Source organism: Crinia signifera, chromosome 9, assembly GCF_055691185.1.
Source record: "Crinia signifera chromosome 9, ASM5569118v1, whole genome shotgun sequence".
NCBI classification, from domain to species: Eukaryota; Metazoa; Chordata; class Amphibia; order Anura; family Myobatrachidae; genus Crinia; species Crinia signifera.
In genome coordinates, this window is record NC_139225.1 from 1,415,902 (window position 1) to 1,440,193 (window position 24,292).

Consider the following 24,292-nt stretch of genomic DNA (forward strand, 5'->3'; position numbering starts at 1 on the left):
TACCTCCCAGCATGCTCCTCTCCAGGAGAGACGCAACGCTCTGCACAATGATGTGGCAGCGTACCTCCCAGCATGCCCCTCTCCAGGAGAGACGCAACGCTCTGCACAATGATGTGGCAGCGTACCTCCCAGCATGCCCCTCTCCAGGAGAGACGCAACGCTCTGCACAATGATGTGGCAGCGTACCTCCCAGCATGCCCCTCTCCAGGAGAGACGCAACGCTCTGCACTATGACGTGGCAGCGTACCTCCCAGCATGCCCCTCTCCAGGAGAGACGCAACGCTCCGCACAATGACGTAGCAGCATACCTCCCAGCATGCCCCTCTCCAGGAGGAACGCAACGCTCCGCACAATGACGTGGCAGCGTACCTCCCAGCATGCTCCTCTCCAGGAGGGACGCAACGCTCCGCACAATGACGTGGCAGCGTACCTCCCAGCATGCCCCTCTCCAGGAGAGACGCAACGCTCCGCACAATGACGTAGCAGCATACCTCCCAGCATGCCCCTCTCCAGGAGGAACGCAACGCTCCGCACAATGACGTGGCAGCGTACCTCCCAGCATGCTCCTCTCCAGGAGGGACGCAACGCTCCGCACAATGACGTGGCAGCGTACCTCCCAGCATGCCCCTCTCCAGGAGAGACGCAACGCTCCGCACAATGACGTGGCAGCGTACCTCCCAGCATGCCCCTCTCCAGGAGGGACGCAACGCTCCGCACAATGACGTGGCAGCGTACCTCCCAGCATGCTCCTCTCCAGGAGGGACACCACGCTCGGCACAATGACGTAGCAGCGTACCTCCCAGCATGCTCCTCTCCAGGAGAGACGCAACGCTCCACACAATGACGTAGCAGCGTACCTCCCAGCATGCTCCTCTCCAGGAGAGACGCAACGCTCCGCACAATGACGTAGCAGCGTACCTCCCAGCATGCTCCTCTCCAGGAGAGACGCAACGCTCCGCACAATGACGTAGCAGCGTACCTCCCAGCATGCTCCTCTCCAGGAGAGACGCAACGCTCCGCACAATGACGTAGCAGCGTACCTCCCAGCATGCTCCTCTCCAGGAGAGACGCAACGCTCCGCACTATGACGTGGCAGCGTACCTCCCAGCATGCCCCTCTCCAGGAGAGACGCAACGCTCCGCACAATGACGTAGCAGCGTACCTCCCAGCATGCCCCTCTCCAGGAGAGACGCAATGCTCCGCACAATGACGTAGCAGCGTACCTCCCAGCATGCCCCTCTCCAGGAGGGACGCAACGCTCCGCACAATGACGTGGCAGCGTACCTCCCAGCATGCTCCTCTCCAGGAGAGACGCAACGCTCTGCACAATGATGTGGCAGCGTACCTCCCAGCATGCCCCTCTCCAGGAGAGACGCAACGCTCTGCACAATGATGTGGCAGCGTACCTCCCAGCATGCCCCTCTCCAGGAGAGACGCAACGCTCTGCACAATGATGTGGCAGCGTACCTCCCAGCATGCCCCTCTCCAGGAGAGACGCAACGCTCTGCACTATGACGTGGCAGCGTACCTCCCAGCATGCCCCTCTCCAGGAGAGACGCAACGCTCCGCACAATGACGTAGCAGCATACCTCCCAGCATGCCCCTCTCCAGGAGGAACGCAACGCTCCGCACAATGACGTGGCAGCGTACCTCCCAGCATGCTCCTCTCCAGGAGAGACGCAACGCTCCGCACAATGACGTAGCAGCGTACCTCCCAGCATGCTCCTCTCCAGGAGAGACGCAACGCTCCGCACAATGACGTAGCAGCGTACCTCCCAGCATGCCCCTCTCCAGGAGAGACGCAACGCTCCGCACTATGACGTAGCAGCATACCTCCCAGCATGCCCCTCTCCAGGAGGGACGCAACGCTCCGCACAATGACGTGGCAGCGTACCTCCCAGCATGCCCCTCTCCAGGAGAGACGCAACGCTCCGCACTATGACGTAGCAGCATACCTCCCAGCATGCCCCTCTCCAGGAGGGACGCAACGCTCCGCACTATGACGTAGCAGCGTACCTCCCAGCATGCCCCTCTCCAGGAGGGACGCAACGCTCCGCACTATGACGTAGCAGCGTACCTCCCAGCATGACCCTCTCCAGGAGAGACGCAACGCTCCGCACAATGACGTAGCAGCGTACCTCCCAGCATGCTCCTCTCCAGGAGAGACGCAACGCTCCGCACAATGACGTGGCAGCGTACCTCCCAGCATGACCCTCTCCAGGAGAGACGCAACGCTCCACACAATGACGTAGCAGCGTACCTCCCAGCATGCTCCTCTCCAGGAGAGACGCAACGCTCCGCACAATGACGTGGCAGCGTACCTCCCAGCATGCCCCTCTCCAGGAGGGACGCAACGCTCCGCACAATGACGTGGCAGCGTACCTCCCAGCATGCCCCTCTCCAGGAGAGACGCAACGCTCTGCACAATGACGTGGCAGTGTACCTCCCAGCATGCTCCTCTCCAGGAGAGACGCAACGCTCCGCACTATGACGTGGCAGCGTACCTCCCAGCATGCCCCTCTCCAGGAGGGACGCAACGCTCCGCACAATGACGTAGCAGCGTACCTCCCAGCATGCCCCTCTCCAGGAGAGACGCAACGCTCCGCACAATGACGTGGCAGCGTACCTCCCAGCATGCCCCTCTCCAGGAGAGACGCAACGCTCCGCACAATGACGTAGCAGCGTACCTCCCAGCATGCCCCTCTCCAGGAGGGACACCACGCTCGGCACAATGACGTAGCAGCGTACCTCCCAGCATGCCCCTCTCCAGGAGGGACGCAACGCTCCGCACAATGACGTAGCAGCGTACCTCCCAGCATGCCCCTCTCCAGGAGAGACGCAACGCTCCGCACAATGACGTGGCAGCGTACCTCCCAGCATGCCCCTCTCCAGGAGGGACGCAACGCTCCGCACTATGACGTGGCAGCGTACCTCCCAGCATGCTCCTCTCCAGGAGGGACGCAACGCTCCGCACTGTGACGTGGCAGCGTACCTCCCAGCATGCTCCTCTCCAGGAGGGACGCAACGCTCCGCACTGTGACGTGGCAGCGTACCTCCCAGCATGCTCCTCTCCAGGAGGGACGCAACGCTCCGCACTATGACGTAGCAGCATACCTCCCAGCATGCCCCTCTCCAGGAGAGACGCAACGCTCCGCACTATGACGTAGCAGCATACCTCCCAGCATGCCCCTCTCCAGGAGGGACGCAACGCTCCGCACTATGACGTAGCAGCGTACCTCCCAGCATGCCCCTCTCCAGGAGGGACGCAACGCTCCGCACTATGACGTAGCAGCGTACCTCCCAGCATGCCCCTCTCCAGGAGGGACGCAACGCTCCGCACTATGACGTAGCAGCGTACCTCCCAGCATGACCCTCTCCAGGAGAGACGCAACGCTCCGCACAATGACGTAGCAGCGTACCTCCCAGCATGCTCCTCTCCAGGAGAGACGCAACGCTCCGCACAATGACGTGGCAGCGTACCTCCCAGCATGCCCCTCTCCAGGAGAGACGCAACGCTCCACACAATGACGTAGCAGCGTACCTCCCAGCATGCTCCTCTCCAGGAGAGACGCAACGCTCCGCACAATGACGTGGCAGCGTACCTCCCAGCATGCCCCTCTCCAGGAGGGACGCAACGCTCCGCACAATGACGTGGCAGCGTACCTCCCAGCATGCCCCTCTCCAGGAGAGACGCAACGCTCTGCACAATGACGTGGCAGTGTACCTCCCAGCATGCTCCTCTCCAGGAGAGACGCAACGCTCCGCACTATGACGTGGCAGCGTACCTCCCAGCATGCCCCTCTCCAGGAGGGACGCAACGCTCCGCACAATGACGTAGCAGCGTACCTCCCAGCATGCCCCTCTCCAGGAGAGACGCAACGCTCCGCACAATGACGTGGCAGCGTACCTCCCAGCATGCCCCTCTCCAGGAGAGACGCAACGCTCCGCACAATGACGTAGCAGCGTACCTCCCAGCATGCCCCTCTCCAGGAGGGACACCACGCTCGGCACAATGACGTAGCAGCGTACCTCCCAGCATGCCCCTCTCCAGGAGGGACGCAACGCTCCGCACAATGACGTAGCAGCGTACCTCCCAGCATGCCCCTCTCCAGGAGAGATGCAACGCTCCGCACAATGACGTGGCAGCGTACCTCCCAGCATGCTCCTCTCCAGGAGGGACGCAACGCTCCGCACAATGACGTGGCAGCGTACCTCCCAGCATGCCCCTCTCCAGGAGGGACACCACGCTCGGCACAATGACGTAGCAGCGTACCTCCCAGCATGCCCCTCTCCAGGAGGGACGCAACGCTCCGCACAATGACGTAGCAGCGTACCTCCCAGCATGCCCCTCTCCAGGAGAGATGCAACGCTCCGCACAATGACGTGGCAGCGTACCTCCCAGCATGCTCCTCTCCAGGAGGGACGCAACGCTCCGCACAATGACGTGGCAGCGTACCTCCCAGCATGCCCCTCTCCAGGAGGGACGCAACGCTCCGCACAATGACGTAGCAGCGTACCTCCCAGCATGCCCCTCTCCAGAAGGGACGCAACGCTCCGCACAATGACGTAGCAGCGTACCTCCCAGCATGCCCCTCTCCAGAAGGGACGCAACGCTCCGCACAATGACGTAGCAGCGTACCTCCCAGCATGCCCCTCTCCAGGAGGGACGCAACGCTCCGCACTATGACGTGGCAGCGTACCTCCCAGCATGCCCCTCTCCAGGAGGGACGCAACGCTCCGCACTATGACGTGGCAGCGTACCTCCCAGCATGCCCCTCTCCAGGAGGGACGCAACGCTCCGCACAATGACGTGGCAGCGTACCTCCCAGCATGCCCCTCTCCAGGAGGGACGCAACGCTCCGCACAATGACGTGGCAGCGTACCTCCCAGCATGCCCCTCTCCAGAAGGGACGCAACGCTCCGCACAATGACGTAGCAGCGTACCTCCCAGCATGCCCCTCTCCAGAAGGGACGCAACGCTCCGCACAATGACGTAGCAGCGTACCTCCCAGCATGCCCCTCTCCAGGAGGGACGCAACGCTCCGCACTATGACGTGGCAGCGTACCTCCCAGCATGCCCCTCTCCAGGAGGGACGCAACGCTCCGCACAATGACGTGGCAGCGTACCTCCCAGCATGCCCCTCTCCAGGAGGGACGCAACGCTCCGCACAATGACGTGGCAGCGTACCTCCCAGCATGCCCCTCTCCAGGAGGGACGCAACGCTCCGCACTATGACGTGGCAGCGTACCTCCCAGCATGCCCCTCTCCAGGAGGGACGCAACGCTCCGCACAATGACGTGGCAGCGTACCTCCCAGCATGCCCCTCTCCAGGAGGGACGCAACGCTCCGCACAATGACGTGGCAGCGTACCTCCCAGCATGCCCCTCTCCAGGAGGGACGCAACGCTCCGCACAATGACGTGGCAGCGTACCTCCCAGCATGCCCCTCTCCAGGAGGGACGCAACGCTCCGCACAATGACGTGGCAGCGTACCTCCCAGCATGCCCCTCTCCAGGAGAGACGCAACGCTCCGCACAATGACGTAGCAGCGTACCTCCCAGCATGCCCCTCTCCAGAAGGGACGCAACGCTCCGCACAATGACGTGGCAGCGTACCTCCCAGCATGCCCCTCTCCAGGAGGGACGCAACGCTCCGCACTATGACGTGGCAGCGTACCTCCCAGCATGCCCCTCTCCAGGAGGGACGCAACGCTCCGCACAATGACGTGGCAGCGTACCTCCCAGCATGCCCCTCTCCAGGAGGGACGCAACGCTCCACACAATGACGTAGCAGCGTACCTCCCAGCATGCCCCTCTCCAGGAGGGACGCAACGCTCCGCACAATGACGTAGCAGCGTACCTCCCAGCATGCCCCTCTCCAGGAGGGACGCAACGCTCCGCACAATGACGTAGCAGCGTACCTCCCAGCATGCCCCTCTCCAGGAGGGACGCAACGCTCCGCACAATGACGTGGCAGCGTACCTCCCAGCATGCCCCTCTCCAGGAGGGACGCAACGCTCCGCACAATGACGTGGCAGCGTACCTCCCAGCATGCCCCTCTCCAGGAGGGACGCAACGCTCTGCACAATGACGTAGCAGCGTACCTCCCAGCATGCCCCTCTCCAGGAGGGACGCAACGCTCCGCACAATGACGTGGCAGCGTACCTCCCAGCATGCCCCTCTCCAGGAGGGACGCAACGCTCCGCACAATGACGTGGCAGCGTACCTCCCAGCATGCCCCTCTCCAGGAGGGACGCAACGCTCCGCACAATGACGTGGCAGCGTACCTCCCAGCTTGCCCCTCCAGGAGAGACGCAACGCTCCGCACAATGACGTGGCAGCATACCTCCCAGCATGCCCCTCTCCAGGAGGGACGCAACGCTCCGCACAATGACGTGGCAGCGTACCTCCCAGCATGCTCCTCTCCAGGAGGGACGCAACGCTCCGCACAATGACGTGGCAGCATACCTCCCAGCATGCCCCTCTCCAGGAGAGACGCAACGCTCCGCACAATGACGTGGCAGCATACCTCCCAGCATGCCCCTCTCCAGGAAAGACACAAAGCTCCGATGAATTAGCAGGTGAGGGGCAAATAGTCCATGACAGGTCCAGCTAGATCACCAACGCGTTTCACTATTACTAAAGGACAGTTTTTTCAAGGCATTGAGGATCTAGCTGGACCTGTCATGGACTATTTGCCCCTCACCTGCTAATTCATCTGGACTTTATCATCTCCTTCCAGCACTTGGAGCACCTCAATTCTCAAACACGCTGCATTTCCAATAGGATCCCCCACAATAATACAGGTCCATCTTGGACTGGGACACCTACAGTGAGACCACCTGGGATTACAAATTGGAGCACTTTTTCCCACAAGCACAACGCACTTTAGAGAGGATCCCCACAAACCGACAAGTCCATAATAGGACTGGGACACCTGTAGCGACAAGTGGAACTATTGGACTCCAGTGATCCCCCAACCTCACTCCTCTAAATGTGCTGAGATTGACCAGAGCAGGTTAGAAACTTAACATAAACAAGAAAAGGAAGTATAATGTAGGTGCACTGAAAGTCAATAAATGGTACATAAAATTTAACCTTTAATAATTTTTCAATAAAAACGGTGAAATATTAAAATATATTTAGAAGGAAATAAAGAGCAGAAATAAGATTTAAAACAATAATGACCACCGCTCAACTATGTCCTATATTTGCAGGGGTAAATTTTCCCTGTATGTTCTCTCTAGTGTTCTATATGGATATTTTGTCTCTGATTATTTTCTCAGAGACAATAGTTACTTTTCTATATTTGTTGCAATAGAAAGAGTGACAGTGGGCCTTATTCTGGTTGGTGCGGCCGGGCCGTACGCGAACGTTCCGGGGTTTTTCATGATCTGCGCATGCGTACAATCGCCAATGCGCAGGCGCGAACACCCCACAACGCTTACGGACGGGTCTCTCCGTGCGAAAAAACCTGTACGCGAGAGTACGGGCATTGGGGGCGGCATAGGGGCGTGTTGAGGGGAGCGGCCGAAATAATGAGGGAAAATGGGCGTAAATATGGGTGTACACCAAAAATGAACGGTGCTACTACCGCACGATCGCCTAAAGCACCGTTCATTTCGGACACAAAACAGGCGGCCGCCAACCGCCAGCTCAGACCACCCCTACAGATACCGCATGCCAGCGTGCGCCTGGGTTTGCTAATTTACGCTGATTACTACTCAAACACATACACCTGAATGTAATAAGCAATGCTGCAGTCTATTAAGTCCAAACCATGATTTCACTACCTGCAAGCCACACACAGCACTCAAACACATTGGAAGCTTATCTTTCTATACTTCTCGACATTTAAAGGTTTGTTTAATTTAAGGTACGAATCTTTTTAAGACCTGCTTATATATGCTAAGGTAGGTATTTGTTAAACAGTTATACACATTCACTACGTGCTTTCATAGACTTTACACAGTAGCACACTCAATCTACACAAGTCGACATGTGTCAACGTGTTCACTCTAATACAAACATAGGTTTTGTATTTATGATACAATAACATAAACCACATCTAACACCTACAAAGGATGTTTCAGCAATGTTTTAAGCCCATGCCCACTATTTTGCACACAATCTTCAATTGAGTTAATAGAAAACAATAATTGAATAACAATTAGAATAATTAATTAATTGTCAGAATTGTAGTTGAAAGGCAAGATTTGCAGGTCCATATATGTGAAGGGTATGCCAGCGTACACGGACGTACGCTCACTCTCACGAGCGGGGACATAAGCTGAGTTTTCTATTGAAAACAATATGGACCCATCCGTGCAAGCTGGCGTACGCTCAGATTCCCGCAAGAAGTCGGCGGGAAGACGGACGAGAGACGTCCGTAAACGGTGGCGTACGCTCTGTTGTACGCTAGTTGTCGGAGTTTAAGGGCTGGTCCGTCCGTGTACGTTGGCGTACGCTCAATTGTACGCCACTCCCCTTCGACGTTGTTTCTGGCCGTACGTATGCGGCTGATTTGTGGGTGGACTTAACCCCAACGGCCGCGTACGGAGAGCGTACGCTAATATGGAACGTACGCACGTTTGGCCGCACTGATCAGAATAATCTCCAGTGTCTTTTTATTTATGACTCATATCACTTAGGCTAAATGGCTTTCCATAAGCTTTTTTTATATAAAGATTTTAAGTGTTAAAGTTCAATGTGTTTTCAGGTATTTTCTGTTTTTGCAGTGGTGCACAAATTAAGGGAACACCATTCAGTATATAACATCACAGAGATCAGGTGATACTCCACAAGAATCTTAAACTTATTTAATACATGTACCTCCATTCAAAGAGAGACTACAATCTTAATAAGTATGATTCATATAGAACCACTCAGGGCATTCAAGCCTTTAGCCAGAAATAATACTAAGACAGTAGAATTTTTTAACATACATAATAATACATATAGGCTGCATTAATATCAAATATTATAGAATTACGATATTACATGTATATTAAATATGATGACAACCTCAATGTTATGAGAGTAGAATCTGGGGAGCACCAAAAGTTAAAATAAAACAAAATAAAACAAAGAATATGCGATTTCAAAGAATATAATAAACTTAAATGAGCGGTACCATGTAAAAATAATAGCATCCTCATAAAGTCATATGCAAATTGTCAAATCCAACAACAATTAAAAACCTAAAGAAATTGGAATCAAATATCCATAGAAAGTAACACTATGGCCCTTATTCTGGTCGGTGCGGATATATCCGCGTGCGTTCGGCCCGCCGATGTTTTGTGTCTGCGCATGTGCAGAGGCGTCTCTGCGCATGTGCGAGCGGGGCGTACGGCCAAATCACGCATGATATGTGAACACTCCGAACAGGGGGTGGAGATGGGCGTGAAGGGCTATTTGGGCTCATTACCATATGCATACGCCCCACGTTTCATGGGCGTTCCCATGCAAACACTGGGCGTACGTATGGTAATGCGGCCGTGACGCACGTGTAGGGGGCGGACATATGACATCGCCGGATGTCAGCTGCCCGCCCAGATCCCTGCTTTTGCACTGAAAAATGTCCGTGTGGTCTGAGGTTGCGGGTGCTGGTGGAGCACTCGGTCCTGCATTCGATGGTCTGCGACCATCGAATGATGGGGGAGGTTCCCTTAGATGGAGGAGGCGTATTCCGTGAAAAATACACGTGCGGTCCGTTCGGCCAGCTTCTTACCGCGTACGGACGGAGTTGGCGATCCGTATGGAAGGCGGGGTTTCGCACGCACGGTCCTGGCCGCATAATCGGATCCGGCCGCACCGATCAGAATAAGGGCCTATGTGACAACAACCAATCAGGAGGAAGGAGAGGGGATTTAAATCCTTCTCAGGAGGCAAACGGGTTAATGCCCTGAGGAAGCTTAGGTGAAACGGTCGTTGGCTAGCAATGACCACAGCTCCTATGTTCATGTTCTCTTAAGGTGTAGATTATTGTAAAAATTATGTGTAATAACAATGTGTTCTGTATACAGTGAAAATGCATGTAGGTAGAAAGTAGAAGCACGGCGCGAGTGTCACTCGCATCTATCTGATCCACAGCCGGCTGATGCACGGGGTGCAGACATGCTGTATTCCCCGAGCGCACAAACGGCATACCTTACAGCCGCAGAGTGTAGCTATCTGAGTGGATAGCAATAGCTGCTATAGTTCCGTACTAATGACAGATAGCAGCAAAAGCTAGTAAAGGCTACCACAGAGAGATACTACTTGAACGGGGAGAATAGCCGGCAAACAGAAAGCGGCTAAGAAAACGTATATCCCTTAGCTCAATAGCACAGTTATTTATAAAATCTAAACACTGGGTTGTCATTATTAAAACCTAGGACTGTGTCTGTATATTTAAAGCTGTATTAAAAATAACAGAGATTGGACGATTGGTGCTATCCATACACACTGTCCAAGTATTGGATAGCACAACATCCATATGTGGTAACATACACTGCTTTACTGCCCTACAATAAAAAAATCATACATGCATGATATAACAGTGTAACACAAAACACTAAAAATGATACTTTTTCCAGCTAGTAACACACGGAGACACTGTCTGAGCGGGGACAATAGCCGGCAAATAGAAAGCGGCTAACATATCATATATCCCTCAGCCAGTATAGGTATATGTGAAAGCCAATAACTGTTTTCATTAAAACCAAAGACTGTGTGTAAATTAAAAGCTATACAAAAAATAACGATTGGATGATTGACATTATCCCTACATATTGTCCAAATATCGGATAACGTGACATTGATATGTAATAATACACGCTGCTCTACTGCCTTACAAAAATCATTGATGCATGATAAATGACTAACAGAAAATACCTGAAAACACATTGAACTTTAATACTTAAAGGCTTTATATAAAAAAAGCTTATGGAAGGCCATTTAGCCTAAGTGATATGAGTCATAAATAAAAAGACACTATCACTCTTTCTATTGCAACAAATATAGAAAAGTAACTATTGTCTCTGAGAAAATAATCAGACAAAATATCCATATAGAACACTAGAGAGAACATACAGGGAAAATTTACCCCTGCAAATATAGGACATAGTTGAGCGGTGGTCATTATTGTTTTAAATCTTATTTCTGCTCTTTATTTCCTTCTAAATATATTTTAATCTTTCACCGTTTTTATTGAAAATTTATTAAAGGTTAAATTTTATGTACCATTTATTGACTTTCAGTGCACCTACATTATACTTCCTTTTCTTGTTTATGTTATGTGTCAATATCTAAGTAGTAGGTAGCACCTCCAAATGTTAAATTGTGGGAACACTATCCCTGATAAATACCGATATTGGAGGAGATAAGAAAGTCTCATCTTCAAAAGACTGGTGCGGGTATCATCTTCCCCTCTTTTTTTCAGGTTAGAAACTTTATTGACAGGTCCACATTTTTCTATTTACTGTTTTTTTTTATTGTACTTCATGTATTATTATTATTTAAAGATGTTTTAATATGATAAATGGTTGAATCATTAAAATATATAAGCGCTGCATCATTTCTTTCTCTCTTTTTGTAGCCGGACTACCCCCTTTTTGCAGCTGCTCTACCTGAGTAACCAACTCTGACAAGCGCTTTACACAGTTTTTTTTTGTATCTCATACATGGGTGTAACAATGAGCACACTCACCCTGCTTTGGCTGTACGTGTCCTCCGCTTCTGGTCAATGCCACCTTGCTGTTATCAATAGGACCTGGCGGGTCTGGGAGAAAGAACACAGGTAATGTAACCATGGAGCCAGTATAAGTGAACACTTGTCCTCCACCGGATCAGTCTAATAAGCTTGGTAAAGTAGGAGATTCCCCAAACATTTTCCACCCCTGCTGGAGTGTCTGGGGCATTTATCTCCAAGTATAAACCATGTTTCAAACAATGAAAGCACCCCATGGTATTTTTTCAATTTGTGGGTATCTATTCTAGCAGTAAAAAACTACAGTAGGTAAGAAGCAACCAAGATGGCCGCCTGTGGCGGCAGAACACATAGCACAGGGGAACCGGCCTCTTACCGTTGTCTTTGCCTTTGACAAAAGCTTCCCACTCACGAAACCACTGCATGCTGATACAGTATATGACGCCGGGAGACTCCTCCGCCTGGAACGCTTTATTCAGCTAAAGACAGGATACAAGAACAGCCAGGAGCTCGTCAGCTGCATGTTGTCTTAGCTTATTAGTTAGCTCTCAATCCTCCAATCTGAAGTGAGACAATTGACGGGGTGGGAGGGGGCATGGGGGGGGGGGGGGGTGCAGCTTACTAACCGCTAATGGTGACAGCAGATCTAAGTCTGAATATAGGTCACTTCTACAAGGGCGAAGGAAGCTGTAATGGTGCTACCGCCAACATGTCACCACAGTTTTACCTTAATAAAGGTGTCGATTTCTGTTTTCCTGCGTTTTGCCAATGCCTCGATTTCCACCTGACATATGGAGCAAACATACAGATGGTTCACAGCGGGGCCCCCTCCGAATCTGATGGGATCAGGACACAATATGTTATATGAATCGCACAATGGGCCTCATCCAGCCAATCATGCTGCAGCTTTACGGCTACAGGACCAGATCAACTACCATCGGACAATTGTGTGAACATCGATTTAGTGACCCCATCTTAATCAGACCCTAGGACGGGGGGCACTCATGACAGGAAGGTCGAGCCTGTTGGTACTTTCGGCCTGATTCCTGCTTCCAATGGTACGGGTCTGCGCATGCGCGAATGTAAGCATGTGCCGACCCCTGTGTGAATGTCCTCAGTGAGTATCACTCGCCGAAGTGTACCGCGTCCGCTCACCATGCTTCGGGCTCGGTGCCTTACTGCACTCGGCACACTATTGTATTCTCCCTCTTCCTGTGAAGAATGTCTCCCACCTGTACCTTCCTCCCCCTAGTGTCAGTGCATGTCCTCGTGTTCTGCTGCTCCTCTTCCTGTGACTAATGTCTCCCACCTGTACCTTCCTCCCCCTAGTGTCAGTGCATGTCCTCGTGTTCTGCTGCTCCTCTTCCTGTGACTAATGTCTCCCACCTGTACCTTCCTCCCTCTAGTGTCAGTGCATGTCCTCGTGTTCTATTGCTCCTCTTCCTGTGACTAATGTCTCCCACCTGTACCTTCCTCCCTCTAGTGTCAGTGCATGTCCTCGTGTTCTGCTGCTCCTCTTCCTGTGACTAATGTCTCCTACCTGTACCTTCCTCCCTCTAGTGTCAGTGCGTGTCCTCGTGTTCTGCTGCTCCTCTTCCTGTGAGGAATGTCTCCCACCTGTACCTTCCTACCTCTAGTGTCAGTGCATGTCCTCGTGTTCTGCTGCTCCTCTTCCTGTGACTAATGTCTCCCACCTGTACCTTCCTCCCTCTAGTGTCAGTGCATGTCCTCGTGTTCTGCTGCTCCTCTTCCTGTGAAGAATGTCTCCCACCTGTACCTTCCTCCCCCTAGTGTCAGTGCATGTCCTCGTGTTCTGCTGCTCCTCTTCCTGTGACTAATGTCTCCCACCTGTACCTTCCTCCCTCTAGTGTCAGTGCGTGTCCTCGTGTTCTGCTGCTCCTCTTCCTGTGACTAATGTCTCCCACCTGTACCTTCCTCCCTCTAGTGTCAGTGCATGTCCTCGTGTTCTGTTGCTCCTCTTCCTGTGAAGAATGTCTCCCACCTGTACCTTCCTCCCTCTAGTGTCAGTGCATGTCCTCGTGTTCTGCTGCTCCTCTTCCTGTGAAGAATGTCTCCCACCTGTACCTTCCTCCCTCTAGTTTCAGTGCATGTCCTCGTGTTCTGCTGCTCCTCTTCCTGTGACTAATGTCTCCCACCTGTACCTTCCTCCCTCTAGTTTCAGTGCATGTCCTCGTGTTCTGCTGCTCCTCTTCCTGTGACTAATGTCTCCCACCTGTACCTTCCTCCCCCTAGTGTCAGTGCATGTCCTCGTGTTCTGCTGCTCCTCTTCCTGTGACTAATGTCTCCCACCTGTACCTTCCTCCCTCTAGTGTCAGTGCATGTCCTCGTGTTCTGCTGCTCCTCTTCCTGTGACTAATGTCTCCCACCTGTACCTTCCTCCCTCAAGTGTCAGTGCATGTCCTCGTGTTCTGTTGCTCCTCTTCCTGTGAAGAATGTCTCCCACCTGTACCTTCCTCCCTCTAGTGTCAGTGCATGTCCTCGTGTTCTGCTGCTCCTCTTCCTGTGAAGAATGTCTCCCACCTGTACCTTCCTCCCTCTAGTTTCAGTGCATGTCCTCGTGTTCTGCTGCTCCTCTTCCTGTGACTAATGTCTCCCACCTGTACCTTCCTCCCTCTAGTTTCAGTGCATGTCCTCGTGTTCTGCTGCTCCTCTTTCTGTGACTAATGTCTCCCACCTGTACCTTCCTCCCCCTAGTGTCAGTGCATGTCCTCGTGTTCTGCTGCTCCTCTTCCTGTGAGGAATGTCTCCCACCTGTACCTTCCTCCCTCTAGTTTCAGTGCATGTCCTCGTGTTCTGCTGCTCCTCTTCCTGTGACTAATGTCTCCCACCTGTACCTTCCTCCCTCTAGTGTCAGTGCATGTCCTCGTGTTCTGCTGCTCCTCTTCCTGTGAAGAATGTCTCCCACCTGTACCTTCCTCCCTCTAGTGTCAGTGCATGTCCTCGTGTTCTGCTGCTCCTCTTCCTGTGACTAATGTCTCCCACCTGTACCTTCCTCCCTCTAGTGTCAGTGCATGTCCTCGTGTTCTGTTGCTCCTCTTCCTGTGAAGAATGTCTCCCACCTGTACCTTCCTCCCTCTAGTGTCAGTGCATGTCCTCGTGTTCTGCTGCTCCTCTTCCTGTGAAGAATGTCTCCCACCTGTACCTTCCTCCCTCTAGTTTCAGTGCATGTCCTCGTGTTCTGCTGCTCCTCTTCCTGTGACTAATGTCTCCCACCTGTACCTTCCTCCCTCTAGTTTCAGTGCATGTCCTCGTGTTCTGCTGCTCCTCTTCCTGTGACTAATGTCTCCCACCTGTACCTTCCTCCCCCTAGTGTCAGTGCATGTCCTCGTGTTCTGCTGCTCCTCTTCCTGTGACTAATGTCTCCCACCTGTACCTTCCTCCCTCTAGTGTCAGTGCGTGTCCTGCTGCTCCTCTTCCTGTGACTAATGTCTCCCACCTGTACCTTCCTCCCTCTAGTGTCAGTGCATGTCCTCGTGTTCTGTTGCTCCTCTTCCTGTGAAGAATGTCTCCCACCTGTACCTTCCTCCCTCTAGTGTCAGTGCATGTCCTCGTGTTCTGCTGCTCCTCTTCCTGTGAAGAATGTCTCCCACCTGTACCTTCCTCCCTCTAGTTTCAGTGCATGTCCTCGTGTTCTGCTGCTCCTCTTCCTGTGACTAATGTCTCCCACCTGTACCTTCCTCCCTCTAGTTTCAGTGCATGTCCTCGTGTTCTGCTGCTCCTCTTCCTGTGACTAATGTCTCCCACCTGTACCTTCCTCCCCCTAGTGTCAGTGCATGTCCTCGTGTTCTGCTGCTCCTCTTCCTGTGACTAATGTCTCCCACCTGTACCTTCCTCCCTCTAGTGTCAGTGCGTGTCCTCGTGTTCTGCTGCTCCTCTTCCTGTGACTAATGTCTCCCACCTGTACCTTCCTCCCTCTAGTGTCAGTGCATGTCCTCGTGTTCTGTTGCTCCTCTTCCTGTGAAGAATGTCTCCCACCTGTACCTTCCTCCCTCTAGTGTCAGTGCATGTCCTCGTGTTCTGCTGCTCCTCTTCCTGTGAAGAATGTCTCCCACCTGTACCTTCCTCCCTCTAGTTTCAGTGCATGTCCTCGTGTTCTGCTGCTCCTCTTCCTGTGACTAATGTCTCCCACCTGTACCTTCCTCCCTCTAGTTTCAGTGCATGTCCTCGTGTTCTGCTGCTCCTCTTCCTGTGACTAATGTCTCCCACCTGTACCTTCCTCCCCCTAGTGTCAGTGCATGTCCTCGTGTTCTGCTGCTCCTCTTCCTGTGAGGAATGTCTCCCACCTGTACCTTCCTCCCTCTAGTTTCAGTGCATGTCCTCGTGTTCTGCTGCTCCTCTTCCTGTGACTAATGTCTCCCACCTGTACCTTCCTCCCTCTAGTGTCAGTGCATGTCCTCGTGTTCTGCTGCTCCTCTTCCTGTGAAGAATGTCTCCCACCTGTACCTTCCTCCCTCTAGTGTCAGTGCATGTCCTCGTGTTCTGCTGCTCCTCTTCCTGTGAAGAATGTCTCCCACCTGTACCTTCCTCCCTCTAGTGTCAGTGCATGTCCTCGTGTTCTGCTGCTCCTCTTCCTGTGAAGAATGTCTCCCACCTGTACCTTCCTCCCTCTAGTGTCAGTGCGTGTCCTCGTGTTCTGCTGCTCCTCTTCCTGTGACTAATGTCTCCCACCTGTACCTTCCTCCCCCTAGTGTCAGTGCATGTCCTCGTGTTCTGCTGCTCCTCTTCCTGTGACTAATGTCTCCCACCTGTACCTTCCTCCCTCTAGTGTCAGTGCATGTCCTCGTGTTCTGCTGCTCCTCTTCCTGTGAAGAATGTCTCCCACCTGTACCTTCCTCCCTCTAGTGTCAGTGCATGTCCTCGTGTTCTGTTGCTCCTCTTCCTGTGACTAATGTCTCCCACCTGTACCTTCCTCCCCCTAGTGTCAGTGCATGTCCTCATGTTCTGTTGCTCCTATTCCTGTGACTAATGTCTCCCACCTGTACCTTCCTCCCTCTAGTGTCAGTGCATGTCCTTGTGTTCTGTTGCTCCTCTTCCTGTGAAGAATGTCTCCCACCTGGACCTTGTTAAACCCTTGATATATGTGAAAGTTTCTATCATGTCCCCCCTTTCCCTTCTCTGCTCTAAAGTATACATATTAAGATCTTTTAGTCTTTCCTGGTAAGTTTTGTGATGTAGGCCATGCACCATTTTAGTTGCCCTTCTTTGTACAGTCTCTAATGTATTTATATCCTTCTGGAGATATGGCCTCCAGAACTGAACACAATACTCTAGGTGAGGTCGTACCAAAGACCTATACAGTGGCATTATTACTTCTTTCTTTCTACTGCTGATACCTCTCCCTATGCAACCAAGCATCTGACTTGCCTTCTTCATTGCTTTGTTACATTGCCTACCTGCTTTTAAGTCCCCTGAAATAGTGACACCTAGATCCCTCTCTTCCTCAGTAGTTTCCATTATAGTGCCATTTATACTATATTGAGTCTTTGGATTTCTGAGACCCAAGTGCATGATTTTGCATTTTTTGGCATTAATCTGTAGTTGCCATTCTCTTGACCATTTCTCTAATCTGCCTAGATCCTCAATCATTTGTTTTACCCCTCCTGGTGTGTCTACCCTGTTGCATACCTTTGTGTCATCTGAAAAAAGGCACATTTTACCCTCAATTCCATTTACAATGTCACCAATAAAGATATTAAAAAGCACTGGTCCAAGTACAGATCCCCGAGGTACCCCACTTGTAACCTTTCCCTCCTTTGACTGTACTCCGTTCACTACAACTCTCTGTTTTCTGTCCTGCAACCATGCTCTTATCCATTCAACTATCTTAGAATCCAATCCCAAGCTTTCAAGTTTATTTAACAGTCTGCGATGTGGGACAGTGTCAAAAGCCTTACTAAAGTCTAGATAAGCTACAGCTACAGCCCCACATCGCCAGGGAAGCCAGGTTCTGTTGTATATTGGCTCATCTTACAACATGGCCGTCTGCAAGGTAAGTAAGTAATGGCAGCACCTTGGAGCCATCCATTAAGCACTTCCAGATGTTTAGGTTAAGCTCTGGGGTAAAGAATGTCCAATCTGGCCAGCAAACGCCCAAAATGCAGTTGTACAGTGCTTGGGTGTTACGATACCAGTAAGTGAGCAGCAGCGCCAGTTTGTTCTGAGAAGAGAAGTTCAGGCTCACCTGTTGTACAAATATTCCCATACATTCTGCGGCAGGATGACAACCAGATCATCAATATAATGGTATTTATTGGGAGGAATTCCTGCAGAGGTGACAATGGAAAGAGTATTAGGGGACCAGCTCCTGTGCAGTGCTGAATTTATTTAAAGACAGAAGGATTATTACTAGTCTTAAGGCCCGTACAACGGATGGGTGAAAGTATATGCTTATGCAATTCTTGTTCCACCTACCCTTCCCAACAGGGCAGGAGCTGCTGCAGCAGCCAGAGCAGATCTCTAACTGTTCACCTACCCTTCCCAACCACAGCAGGGCAGGAGCTGCTGCAGAAGCCAGAGCAAGACTCCAGCTATCCACCTTCCCTTCCCAACCACAGCAGGACAGAAGCTGCAGCAGCAGCCAGAGCAGGTCTCCAACTATCCACCTACCCTACCCATCCACAGCAGGGCAGAAGCTGCAGCAGCAGACAGAGCAGGTCTCCAACTATCCACCTTCCCTTCCCAACCACAGCAGGGCAGGAGCTGCTGCAGCAGGCACAGCAAGTCTCCAACTATCCACCTTCCCTTCCCAACCACAGCAGGACAGAAGCTGCCGCAGCAGCCAGAGCAGGTCTCCAACTATCCACCTACCCTACCCATCCACAGCAGGGCAGGAGCTGTTGCACTTAAATATTACACTAATTAGAATCCATACTACCTTCGGAGGAAACCGTGCTGAACTGATACACAGAGAAACACATCAAGATAAGACTCACTGGTGCTACAGATATCTGCTCTGATATTAAGCCATCAAAGAAGCACTGCGCCCTCCCCCACCTACTGTATGAGGACAACCGCTCTTGGTTACTGCATCTCAGGCTGAGTTCAGCGATTCCAGGCTATCGCATTACAGCGGGACAACAGCTGAACTGCAGCTAATTAGCCCCACACGCAGGAAGACTATCCCGGTCACCACTGTATCCTCTAAACGTGGAGGTCCAGCCGTCTACCGGTGACCGCATTGCCAGCAGATAACAAACAACGCTGAAGCGGCCTCAGCACACACTGGGGCACGAATGCGCTACACAAGTATCCATAAGTTACCATCAGAAAGTATTATTCGGAATATTCTATACCTCATATAGACCTGGGGAGGTGAAGCGTAGCGCTCATGTCCAAGTGACATTTATAGGGACAAGTGGAATGTACTCCATTATAGAGTGAGAGTCTTCTCAAACCAATTGCCGGGTTATCCGAGATAGCTTGATACCATCTATATAGCAATGAGGCATGTCCATGCCACCAGACACATGAATGGAGGAGTATCCAGGAGCTTTATACCATCTATATACCAATGAGGCATGTCCATGCCACCAGACACATGAATGGAGGAGTATCCAGGAGCTTTACACCATCTATATAGCAATGAGGCATGTCCATGCCACCAGACACATGAATGGAGGAGTATCCAGGAGCTTTATACCATCTATATACCAATGAGGCATGTCCATGCCACCAGACACATGAATGGAGGAGTATCACAGGATTTAGGCGACACACCACAAATATTTCTGATTACAGACTGGAGATAGACTAAACGCACATCTCTCCATTAGTAGAATGAACTGTTCCTGCTACCGGAGATATCCTGCTCACCCACCAACGTATAATGACCGGTATATAATGCAGCCGGGTGACGCCGGTTCTTGGGCCTACCTCCATGGGAGCACAGGAAGCTCTGGTTACTTATTGGCCCTGGCTCTGCAAACGTGTTGAACTTGTTGAGCCACTCGCGGGAGATGTAGAACTGCAGGAGACCCGATTCCTTCATTGCTGCTAATGACACAACCTTCTGCCGCTCCCGCTCGGAATCCTCGCAGCTCTTCCTGAGTACGGGATAGATGGACGTGTGAGAGAAGATATGGGCAGGCAGACACAGGGATCTACGTTATGGACATGGTCAGACAGCGCAGTCACACGCGGTACGAGAGCGTCTAGGCACTTACACTCACCTGTAGAACAGGACGTACGCCTCTGCATTCTGCACAACGGTCTCGTGCACTTCCGTCACGTACTGGTCGTCAAACTCATACCACTGCCCGTTAATCACGTTCTGACAGTAGGATATGTAGTGGCCGCCTGTGATAGAGGAGACAGAACAATGGAAGTGCCGACAGAACAATGGAAGTGCCGACAGAACAATGGAAGTGCCGACAGACGAGAAGTACTGTGGTCCTACGGTTGTTAGGTTGACACTATTTAGGTCGAAATGTATCGGGTCGACGACTGAAAATCGACATTGCTTAGGTCGTCACATGAAATAGGTCGACACGGCTTAGGTCGACAGGGTCAGAAAGTTGACACAAGCATCAGGTTGACAATGGGAAGGTTAGCTGACCGGGTATGGGCCATTGGGTCGACCATTGATGTTTTTACAAATCGATGGTCATCCGTTTTCTTTGATTGATTGGCCTGCGGGCCAATCAAAATACGGGGGTGGGGCTTCGCGGTTGTCGGGGGCGGAGTTAATCTCTGTGTCCCGGCTCCTTGGTGAAAAAGGAAAAATGAAACTATTCGTTTAAGGTTGACATCGATGGTGGGAAACAATCTGGTTCTCCCCCAACGATGGCAAAACTATCCGACATCGGCCATGAAACATCAAAGATTTCTAATCATCGATGGTCGATGGCCATCCCTAGTTTATGTTGGTTGCCAATAGGTGGCACCATTACGTCAATTCTTAAGATTCCTTTATCATTTCTGCCGTCTGACATCTGGACCCTCCGAATAGCTGGATTTACAGGTTAAACGTGGACCCTTAAAAAATGGAGGCGTCCGCAGTTTTATATACTTACTCCCCGCAGTCCCGTGATGGCAAATAACAGCCAGAAGGTCATAAGTGGTTATATGAGACACACACTCCTTGGCTAGGAAGGGTCGTAGATTAAGCCCCTCCAACGGGAAGGAGACGTGGCTGCTGATTTTGAAGGAGTACATCACCTCGTGTCGGAAACGTTTCAGGTGTATACAGAGGATCTGAAGGAGAATAGTGAAATGCGTGACTATAAAGATGAACATTTCCACGGACTTACATAGAGCAACACAACAAATTCAATACTGGTATCAATCTTTTCAGAACTAAGTAAGCAAAGGTTCAAATGGAGCAGTGGACAAAACATCCACTGACGCGTTTCACTACCACTGGAAATAATCATTTGTTTTATACAGTACAGGTATTACCTGAAAAAGACTTGGAGTAATGTAGATTTTAATTAGTAGCCAGAATATTCTTTTAATACATTGCGGCAGTCGTTAACGATCCGCTTCCACGTCTGTACATGCACAGATGACGGAGGGTATCGGTAACGACCCATGGGAGAGTGCATTGGCACACGTGCAGGGCATATACACTGAGCGATTTACTGAGCGATATCATTTTAGCACCCAATGTGTACAGGGATTTACTGATCACTGAACCTCTGCTTTAAGCTGACATCTTTCTTTTTAATGAATAAATAATACAAACTCACTGAATGTGTAAAACAATGGCAGCGAGTGGGAAACTCACCTCGGGCAGCCGTAAAACTTTGCAATATTTAACTCCATTCCGCAGCCTAAATGAAACAAAAAGCAGCAACGGTCTCTCACGTTCCATTATCATGAGATATATATATATATATGACACACGCAAATATAGACATTATACTTACTTTTTACAACGCTCACAGCTGTACATGTTATCACCTAGGAAGAAACATATGATGGGAGATAACATATATGTCCTGTGTAAGAGCTGTACAGCTAACTGCTAACTTGTGCAGGTGGCGGAGGATCGCGGAATATGCGGCGGAGGGTGCAGGGAATATCTGTAACAAATGATACTGACCAACAGCAACGTTCTTCTCATTGACCTCACTTGTTCCCATCCAACCTGTCCTCAACTCCATGGCTAGACTTATCTTCCTCTCACACCGATCCACTTCTAACGCTCCCCTGGCTCCCATTGAGAATCCTCTTCAAACTCCCTACCTTCACATACAAGGCCCTCTGTAACTCCAACACCCCCTACATCTCCAACCTCCCTCCAGCCCACTATGGCCAGCCGGTGACTGTCACCTCTCCTCTACCCTGGTCACTGCTTCCCATACTCCAGTTCAAGATTGTGCCGTGCTGCACCTCTTCAGTGGAATTTAATGTTGTGCGCATGTGCCAGCAATGTACTAGCAAATATCAGAGTGGTCACATGTGTAAATGTAATGCTTCTCTCAAGACTAATAACAGACAAGACGAGTATCACATACTTACAAAGTAACAATGTCTTATAGTAATGTACTAGTGGTAAACTGAAGAAGCTGCTAGTAAATATAAAATAAACCTTTTAATTCATCAGCTGCAAAGAAAGCTGCGAGGCAATCCTCCAGCGTCACCACCGGACCCCAGAACCAGCTTGGGATGCAGGAGACCACAAACCTATGAAGGAAATTAATCAGAGGTACAGTGTTTAGTACTAACGGAAGGAACACGAATATAGGTCAGAAATTGAAGCTGAAAAATCTATGTAAATGTTGTAAATGTTGATGCTGCAACTAAATCTCTCTCTCTCTCTCTCTCTCTCTCTATATATATATAGGCAAAAATGGGATATATCAATTCATCAGTCCAATATCTGGATGTATTTTCAATGAAACTGCAGAGTCCGTTGTAAGACGTAGTGGTTTATGAAAGATGATACCCAATTTGTTTCGTCAACATGAATTCATCAGGGATATGACCCAACTCGTTGAGTGTGGTCTGTCGAATTACACAGGAGTACGACCTGTAGGGTTACAGAGGAGTGCAGCCTGTAGGGTTACAGAGGAGTGCGGCCTGTAGGGTTACAGAGGAGTGCGGCCTGTAGGGTTACAGAGGAGTGCGACCTGTAGGGTTACAGAGGAGTGCGACCTGTAGGGTTACAGAGGAGTGCGGCCTGTAGGGTTACAGAGGAGTGCGACCTGTAGGGTTACAGAGGAGTGCGGCCTGTAGGGTTACAGAGGAGTGCCGCCTGTAGGTTTACACAGGAGTGCGGCCTGTAGGGTTACACAGGAGTGCGGCCTGTAGGGTTACACAGGAGTGCGGCCTGAAGGGTTACAGAGGAGTGCAGCCTGTAGGGTTACAGAGGAGTGCGGCCTGTAGGGTTACAGAGGAGTGCGACCTGTAGGGTTACAGAGGAGTGCGACCTGTAGGGTTACAGAGGAGTGCGACCTGTAGGGTTACAGAGGAGTGCGGCCTGTAGGGTTACAGAGGAGTGCGGCCTGTAGGGTTACAGAGGAGTGCGGCCTGTAGGGTTACAGAGGAGTGCCGCCTGTAGGTTTACACAGGAGTGCGGCCTGTAGGGTTACACAGGAGTGCGGCCTGTAGGGTTACACAGGAGTGCGGCCTGAAGGGTTACAGAGGAGTGCAGCCTGTAGGGTTACAGAGGAGTGCGGCCTGTAGGGTTACAGAGGAGTGCGGCCTGTAGGGTTACAGAGGAGTGCGACCTGTAGGGTTACAGAGGAGTGCGACCTGTAGGGTTACAGAGGAGTGCGACCTGTAGGGTTACAGAGGAGTGCGGCCTGTAGGGTTACAGAGGAGTGCGGCCTGTAGGGTTACAGAGGAGTGCGGCCTGTAGGGTTACAGAGGAGTGCGACCTGTAGGGTTACAGAGGAGTGCGACCTGTAGGGTTACACAGGAGTGCGGCCTGTAGGGTTACAGAGGAGTGCGGCCTGTAGGGTTACAGAGGAGTGCGGCCTGTAGGGTTACAGAGGAGTGCGGCCTGTAGGGTTACAGAGGAGTGCGGCCTGTAGGGTTACAGAGGAGTGCGACTTGTAGGGTTATAGAGGAGTGCAGCCTGTAGGGTTACAGAGGAGTGCGGCCTGTAGGGTTACAGAGGAGTGCAGCCTGTAGGGTTACAGAGGAGTGCGGCCTGTAGGGTTACAGAGGAGTGCGGCCTGTAGGTTTACACAGGAGTGCGGCCTGTAGGGTTACACAGGAGTGCGGCCTGTAGGGTTACACAGGAGTGCGGCCTGAAGGGTTACAGAGGAGTGCAGCCTGTAGGGTTACAGAGGAGTGCCGCCTGTAGGGTTACAGAGGAGTGCGGCCTGTAGGGTTACAGAGGAGTGCGACCTGTAGGGTTACAGAGGAGTGCGACCTGTAGGGTTACACAGGAGTGCGGCCTGTAGGGTTACAGAGGAGTGCCGCCTGTAGGGTTACACAGGAGTGCGGCCTGTAGGGTTACAGAGGAGTGCGGCCTGTAGGGTTACAGAGGAGTGCCGCCTGTAGGGTTACAGAGGAGTGCGGCCTGTAGGGTTACAGAGGAGTGCGACTTGTAGGGTTACAGAGGAGTGCGGCCTGTAGGGTTACAGAGGAGTGCGACCTGTAGGGTTACAGAGGAGTGCGACCTGTATGGTTA

At 51.6% G+C, this 24,292-nt stretch overlaps 1 protein-coding gene across 1 annotated transcript in view; it reads right to left on the reverse strand.

Annotated features, from left to right (window-relative positions):
* USP20 (ubiquitin specific peptidase 20) overlaps positions 1-24,292 on the reverse strand; it is a 66,830-nt gene that overhangs the window by 4,414 nt on the left and 38,124 nt on the right. Inside the window, exons 14-23 of the mRNA XM_083160865.1 lie at positions 22,241-22,335; positions 21,576-21,609; positions 21,434-21,479; positions 20,721-20,901; positions 19,878-20,004; positions 19,582-19,751; positions 17,891-17,972; positions 12,416-12,524; positions 12,065-12,167; positions 11,689-11,760 (exon numbers count right to left, since the gene is read on the reverse strand). Of these exons, the coding sequence (XP_083016991.1) occupies positions 11,689-11,760; positions 12,065-12,167; positions 12,416-12,524; positions 17,891-17,972; positions 19,582-19,751; positions 19,878-20,004; positions 20,721-20,901; positions 21,434-21,479; positions 21,576-21,609; positions 22,241-22,335 (1,019 nt within the window). The remainder of the gene's footprint in view (positions 1-11,688; positions 11,761-12,064; positions 12,168-12,415; positions 12,525-17,890; positions 17,973-19,581; positions 19,752-19,877; positions 20,005-20,720; positions 20,902-21,433; positions 21,480-21,575; positions 21,610-22,240; positions 22,336-24,292) is intronic.